Here is a 7,074-nt window from a genome sequence, read left to right on the forward strand (position 1 = left end):
GGAGCCTGTGCTCCGCAGCGGGAGAGGCCACAGCAGTGAGAGGCCCGCGTACCGAAAAAAAAAAAAAAAAAAAAGATAAGAAGTTTGATGGCGCACCTGCGCGTGGCACCGGGGGTCAGGCTGCAGCGCCAGAGCAGCAGGCGCTTACGCATAACTGGGGCCGTCTTCCCCCCGGCGGCGGCGGCCCTTTTAACCGCGAGCTACACGGCGGCAAAAAAAAAAAAAAGAAGTTTGATGGATGATGTATGTCACTGGAAGAGAAGGAACAACTGATAGAGTGAAGACCCCTCCCCCAGGGGGTAACTGTTGTTCCTTAAGAAGAGACCACTAAGCCCAGTGACTTGAATGGTTCATTACCCCCTTTTCCCTACTTTGTAACCATGTGTAATAAACTGAGTGATTCGTGAATTGAATGTTGGCTACTGTTCCCTACATCTCCATTCCTGATTCTCACCTGCCCTTCCTTCACAGTAGACAGGCCTCTTGGAACATTTGCTCTTGGAGTCCAGCAGCCAAAATCCCATGGGAGTTGTGTGGGTGGTCCTCGGGCCAACGGCCCAGGCTGTTGAAATGGGGCCATCTTGACGGCCAGTCTTCATAGCCAGTCTTTGTGGCTGCAGCACGACCGAGCTGATTACAACTGCACGAAAGAAAGCCCAGCCCTCAGCCCACAGAATAGGAGAGAACCATAAACTGCTGCTCCAGGCCACTGCGTCTGGAGTGGTTTGTTTTTAGGCTGCACCACATGGCATGTGGGAACATGGGATCTTAGTTCCCCGACCAGGGATCGAACCCATGTCCCATGCAGTGGAAGCGCGAAGTCTTAACCACTGGACCTCCAGGGAAGTCCTGGAGTGGTTTGTGGGAGACTGTACTGCTATTATTTACTCCCAAAGGAACCTTTTCTTTTTTTAAATTAATTAATTCATTAATTAATTTATTTATTTTGGCTGCGTTGGGTCTTCGTTGCTGCGCATGAGCTTTCTCTAGTTGCCGCGAGCAGGGGCTACTCTTCGTCACGGTGTGCAGGCTTCTCACCACGTCGTAGGCTTCTCTTGTTGCAGAGCATGGGTTCTAGGAGCGCAGGCTCAGTAGTTGTGGCGCACGGGCTTAGTTGCTCCGCAGCATGTGGGATCTTCCCAGATCAGGGATTGAACCCGTGTCCCCTGCATTGGCAGGCAGATTCTTAACCACTGTGCCACCAGGGAAGTCTGGATCCTTTTCTTTAGAAATAAATACACGCTGAAATATTTATGACATTTGACATTTGCTTCAAACTTGCTGCACGTGTTAAGGGAATTAGGGCACACATGACACAGGACTGGACACGAGCTGGTGGGTACCTGTTGTAGCTGGTGATAGGTCCCCTGGGCTTCATAATCCCATTCTTTCTACCTTGGTCCCTGTGGTGGGCCGCCTCCTTGTCCTCAGGCTCCTGTGCTCTCCTCCGGCGCTGTACTGGGGAAGGTCCGTCTGACCAGCAGAAGACAGCAGAAGCGATGGCACTTCTGACCAGGTTGTGAGGTCACTGCAGCTTTGTTTTTGGCACTTGCTGTTTCCCTGGCTTGTGTTCTCTTGCTGCACGCAGGATCTTCGTTGCTGCATGAGGACTCTTAGTTGTGCATGCAGGACCTAGTTCCCCCACCAGGGATTGAACCCTGGCCCCCTGCATTGGGAGTGCAATCTTGCCCACTGGACCACCAGGGAAGACCCTCTGTTTCTGTTTCTGAGGCCTCACTTGGGGGACGCCAACTGCCTTATAGAGAGGCCAGAAGCTGTAGGCAGCGGGGAACTAAACCCTCCAGCCAACAGCCCGCTGCAGATCCTTGAGACCAGGTCCCAGGCTCACAGCTAACCACAACCTCACAAGACTGGAGCCGGAATCACCCCACAGAGCAGCTCCCTAATCCTCGTTCAAGATAGTAAATGTTGGTCGTTTTAAGCTGTTAAATTCCAGGGTACGTTTTTACCCAGCAATAGGTGACTAACATAACAAGTTTGGTATTTTTCAAAAAGCACTTGGGTTATGGGAAAGCAAACTTTTGCTCAACCAGCGATTCAGCAGTGCAGCAGGACGGCTGGCTCTAGCATCGCGGTTTTCAGTGGCAGGAAGCCTCAGAAGCACACACCGAATAAATACCATACTGGAATGCTCTGTCTTTGGTCAACTCAACTTCCTACACGTAAAGGGGACAGTGAGACTCTTAGATACAGAAAACTCGCAGATACTCATCAAAAGTTAAGACATTTCGAAAAGATACCAAGGTCAGTACTTCGCATTAAGTTCTATGGCCTAAAAGGCCCTCCTACGCGCAATCTAGGGGTGTGTGTTTGTGATGATTCTGGTGTTGAACATTTGGGGGCTCAGACCCCGCGAGGAGGAGGAGGAAGCGGGGTGCTCGGCGGGCATTGGCGGCGCGGGCTCCGCCAGGCCCGCCACATTGGTCACAAATCATGGGCCCCGCCTGGAGCTGCAAAGTGCTCCCGGGTTGAGCGCATGGGCAAGTGTCCGATACTCGCCACAAGGCTGGAAAACCCGGGTCGGCCGTGGCGTCTGGGCCAGGAGCTCCTGGCAGGGCGACTACATGCTGACTTGGTCTGGAAGGAGCGAAAGGCTCGGCAGGCGCACCGACACCCTCTCCTGGAATGGAGCGCTAGGCCGACACCCGCGGATGAACATCCGGCGGTAAGAAGGAGGCGTGGCCGTGGAGGGAGACGCACCAGTTGACAGACGCGCGTTCCAGCACCTCGCGGAAATGCCACGCCGCGCCCACGTTCCGCGTGGGGCTCAGCGAGACTGTGACACTGCCCTGCCCCTTCAGCTTGCGGGCTGACCCCTGGGGATGCCCGGGTCCAAAAAATGCCTGGGGCAAAGGGCGTAAAACCCCCAACGGGATAGGCCTCCGCAAACATCCACACCGTCGCACCGCCCACGCGGAACGCGCCCACGACGCCGTGCCCGCAAGATGGCGGCGGCACGCTGACGCCAGGCCCCGCGCGCATGCGCTCTCCGCAGCCCGCCCGTCGCGAGCGGAAGTCGCGTGACCCCGGAAGTGGCCGGCCGGGCGCGCGCGGGCGGGGCGGCAAGGTTCGTCATTCTGTGCGGGAGGGAGCGCGAGAGCGGCGAGGACGATCCTCCGGTGAGCGCGGGCGGCGGGGCTGGCGATCGCGGTGGGCGCGGCAGGCGGGGCGGCCGCGGGGGAGGAGGCCGGGGCCGCGCCTTTGTTCTCGCCGCCAGCCCCGCCCGCCAGCCCCGCCGAGGGGTCTGCGCCGGGCGGGGGCGGCATTGACAGCGGGCGGTGGCCCGGGCGTAGGGCGGGCCCACGTGCGGGTCGGGGGCGCTGGGATCCGGAGGCGGGGGCTTGGGTGCTGGGGGCGGGACCCGGGGGCTGTGCAGGCCTCTTTTGTGGTCGCCGCTCGTGCCCAGGGCCCCCTCCCCGCTGGTGCGCGCGGGCCCGGGCCAGGCCGGACGCCCCTTCCCTTGGGCGGTGAGGTCTCCGCGCCCCACCCCACGCGCCGGGCCGCGCCCGGCCCAGATTGCAGGCCCTGCGGAAGTGCGGGCCGCGCCATCGCACTTAAAGGATCCTGTCGCCTGCGGCCGCGATTGAGTGGCGTTAGGGCGTGAGCCTTGTAGAGGAATTCCAGAGGAAGCAGCAGGGAGGTCTGGAAAAGCGGGCCGGCCCCACCCCGCCTGCGGAGGCCGGGCGGTTCCGGGTCCCTAGCGGCCCTTTGTAAGATCTGATCCTCGCTCGGGTCCCGGCCTTGGCCTTGGCTATCTTCACTGGCAACTGGTGGCCCTGACCCACCTCCTGCACCTCCAGGTCAGATCTGAGCGGGTTTCAGATACTCCTCAGGGATTCTAGGGGGTGCGACGGTCATCCTTAGCGAAGGAAGCCCAGTGGCTGCCCCGTCGCCGCTCCTCGCTTTGTCAGCACTGCTGCGGGCTCTTCTGGGGCAGGGTCCGGAATGAGGGTCCTGAGACTACCACATGTTTGCAGCGGTTCGCAAATTCTAGGTCGCAGACCCTCACAATTGGAGATATGGTTGGCAGACACTTAGGGTCTCTCATGCCATTTTAGGACTTACCTGTGAGACTGAGGTTGGCCCTGTCATCTGAGCCTTAGGAGAGTCCTGTGTTTGAAGGGTGAGACAGAACTGACCCGTATCTTGCACAAAGGCTTGGTTTGCAGCTAGGACGTGTCCGAAGGAACTCTCTGGTTAGAGAGGACCCAGCAGGAGGGGTCCCTTGAGGCAAGGGCCTGGGCAGTTCAGAATAAGCAGCAGGACTTGGTCCTGATGTTGCCTGGTGGGACCAGGATGCTGCTGCTTCCTGGGCATCAGGGGAGCTGTGCCTGGTCTCCCCTAGGAGCAGGCTGCAGGTTCCATTTAGCTCTGGGTGCTGGACCTGTGGTCGGGACCCCTGAGGTAGGCAGGGCAAGGAGGTAAGTGTGGCCCCTCTGGGCCTCAGGAGCCAGTGTCTGGGGCCTTTTCAAAGTTCTGGCTGTCGTTGCTTTCCTGTTACAGAAGGTGCACCTCTCCTTGGGCCCAGGTGGGGGCTTGACCACCTGCAGAGATCTGATGCAGATCACCTGGGGGGCCTGCAGAGGGGCAGGAGGAGGAGCACTGTGGGTCCCTCCGAGATGCCACAGCCCATGCTACCCTGCCCACAGGTGTCCCAGACCTAGCTAGAGGTGAGTATGGCTGAGCAGGAGCCCACAGCCGAGCAGCTGGCGCAGATTGCGGCTGAGAACGAGGAGGATGAGCACTCGGTCAACTACAAGCCCCCGGCCCAGAAGAGCATCCAGGAGATCCAGGAGCTGGACAAGGACGACGAGAGTCTGCGCAAGTACAAGGAGGCCCTGCTGGGCCGTGTGGCCGTGTCCACTGGTGAGTGGGCCCTGGTGTGTGTGTGTGTGGACACCTGTCGCTTTTCTGGGTGTTTGCTACTATTTCCCCCACTGGTGAAACTATTTCCCCCACTGGTGAAACTCTAACTTGCTGTCACTTTGCAGACCCCAACGTCCCCAATGTTGTGGTGACCCGACTGATCCTGGTTTGTAGCACGGCCCCGGGCCCCTTGGAGCTGGACCTGACAGGTGAGTGGCATCTCTGAGGTTCCTGGCTGGGGCTGCCAGGCGCCCTGCTGCTTCCCCTAAAAATAGTTTGTTGGGGTGCTGGCGCCCTCTTGTGGGGAGCACAAGAAGTGTAGCCAAGTGGTCTTAAAAGGCTCTGGCTTTGGTGTGGTCTAGGTCTGGGTTGCCGAGGGTTATGTGGGGGGGCCGGGTGGAAGGGGCACCCCACCAGGGCCAGAGGCTTCCCCTGACTGAACCTCCTAGTGTGGCGTTCCTCTCAAATGCAGGTGATCTGGAGAGCTTTAAGAAGCAGTCCTTTGTGCTGAAGGAGGGTGTGGAATACAGGATAAAAATCTCCTTCCGGGTAAGGAGGAGGCTCAGGGAGGTGCCAGGGGCTGGGGCTGGGGCTGGGGATCCTGGCTGAGCCCTGCTTGGGGTGCCTCCTTGCAGGTGAACCGAGAGATCGTGTCCGGCATGAAGTACATCCAGCACACGTACAGGAAAGGCGTTAAGAGTGAGTGAGGGGGGGCGCCAGGCCCGAGCCCCCAGGAGGGAGGTGGCCACCCAGGGGCTCAGGGATCGGGAGGGAGAGAGGAGACGCCCAGCTCTGCTCCCTGACCGACGCCTTTTCTGCATCGCAGTTGACAAGACCGACTACATGGTGGGGAGCTATGGGCCTCGAGCGGAGGAATACGAGTTCCTGACCCCCATGGAGGAGGCCCCCAAGGGCATGCTGGCTCGAGGCAGCTACAACATCAAGTCCCGCTTCACAGACGACGACAGGACTGACCACCTGTCCTGGGAGTGGAACCTCACCATCAAGAAGGAGTGGAAGGACTGAGCCGAGGCTGGGAGGTGGGCAGGGCGGGCGGACGGAAGGACGGACATGCCCCTCCCCACCCCTCCCGACCCCAGACCAAAGTGCTGACAGGGCCCGCCCACGCTGCCGCCACTCCCCCCTGGTCTGCCTCCTGGCCGGCCTGTCTGTCCCTCCTCCACCCTTCCAGCCTGCTGGCCCCAGCCTCCTCGGTGGTCTAGTTGTTGCTGCTTCCGCCTGTGCTGTGGGGAGGGAGGTCTACACCTCCCCTTCTGTATCCCTTGAGGTTCCCCCACCGTCCTAACCCGACCTGAGGTCCTGGCAAGGGAGCCAGGCACTGCAGAGGGGCTCAGGTCCCCTGGGCCTTCTCTGTTGCCCCACCTCGTGTTCTGGCACGCCCTCCTGGTGGGGGTGGGGTGTACCACGTGGGGCCTCGTTGGGCCGGTCGTCCTCCAGCTTTCATTTCTCCCCGGTCAGTCCATCCATTGCTGTCAGTAACCGTCTAACCATGATGCCTTAACATGTGGAACGTGTGCTGAGGGGGCGTCACTAATCTCCTAACCCCGTGTCTGCATGAGCATGTGGTCTCCCCCAGTCCCTGCCCCGTCTGTGATCCCCGTGGCCCGAGAAGGTGTGTGGGATGTGCTGCTGCTGCTCCCCGGTCTGCGTGGGCCTGGCCAGTCCCCCTCCCCCTGGCCAGGGCTGCGGGGACGGCTCCAGGGGCTTGGGAAAGCCAAATGCCAAACCTTGAGCGGTCTCCAGTCCCATCTGGGAGGCTGGGTGTCCTCACCTCTCTGCCTTCTCTGTCCCGGTGGGCAGTGCCTAGAGCCCACGGCCCCAAGAGAGAGAGCCCTCAGCAGACAAAACCAGTGGCCAAGCCTTACCTGTCCCGCCTGGGCCTGCCGGCCTGCAGTCATGTGCCTGGCCTGTCGGTATTTATTGCCTCCATATGTGCCGTCCTCTGGGCCCACTGGCCTGCCTCTGCCCCCAGGCTCGGTGCCACCATCCCCAGCAGGCCAACCAGGACCCAGCCAGGACAACTGTGGGACCAAGCTTGCACAGCTGGAGCCGTCCCCTGTGCCCCCCACCCAACCCTACCCCTCCCCGGTCAGGCCCGGGCCTAGAACGCACAAGAGCCTGTCCTGCTTCTCCTTTTCTGACCGGGAAATAAACTCCCCCTAAGGA

The 7,074-nt window shown here is 60.2% G+C and overlaps 1 protein-coding gene and 1 non-coding gene across 3 annotated transcripts; both read left to right on the forward strand.

The window, feature by feature from the left end:
- Nucleotides 1-100: 100 nt before the first annotated feature.
- Nucleotides 101-208, forward strand: LOC132479388 (small nucleolar RNA SNORA76). The gene has a single exon (XR_009530509.1). It is a non-coding gene; the product is annotated as a small nucleolar RNA SNORA76 (small nucleolar RNA).
- A 2,832-nt stretch (nt 209-3,040) lies between these two features.
- Nucleotides 3,041-7,074, forward strand: ARHGDIA (Rho GDP dissociation inhibitor alpha). 2 transcript variants are annotated; one of them, XM_060081648.1, is made up of 6 exons: nt 3,041-3,140; nt 4,671-4,887; nt 5,013-5,096; nt 5,360-5,436; nt 5,523-5,586; nt 5,714-7,074. In XM_060081648.1, exons 2-6 carry the CDS (start codon nt 4,698-4,700, stop codon nt 5,911-5,913), a joined length of 615 nt encoding a protein of 204 aa, XP_059937631.1. In that variant the 5' UTR covers nt 3,041-3,140; nt 4,671-4,697; the 3' UTR covers nt 5,914-7,074. The 2 variants fall into 2 exon arrangements, with proteins under 2 accessions (XP_059937631.1, XP_059937632.1); XM_060081649.1 differs by lacking the exon at nt 3,041-3,140 and adding an exon at nt 3,434-3,821.

The sequence above is a fragment of the Mesoplodon densirostris genome, chromosome 18 (assembly GCF_025265405.1).
Source record: "Mesoplodon densirostris isolate mMesDen1 chromosome 18, mMesDen1 primary haplotype, whole genome shotgun sequence".
NCBI lineage: Eukaryota > Metazoa > Chordata > Mammalia > Artiodactyla > Ziphiidae > Mesoplodon > Mesoplodon densirostris.

Excerpts from the sequence above, each read along its gene's own strand:
- ARHGDIA (XM_060081648.1), top strand. The coding sequence starts at position 4,698 with ATGGCTGAGCAGGAGCCCACAGCCGAGCAGCTGGCGCAGATTGCGGCT. Across the intron at positions 4,888-5,012 it reads CCGTGTGGCCGTGTCCACTG|ACCCCAACGTCCCCAATGTT; the intron begins GTGAGTGGGCCC and ends GTCACTTTGCAG. Across the intron at positions 5,437-5,522 it reads GGATAAAAATCTCCTTCCGG|GTGAACCGAGAGATCGTGTC; the intron begins GTAAGGAGGAGG and ends GCCTCCTTGCAG.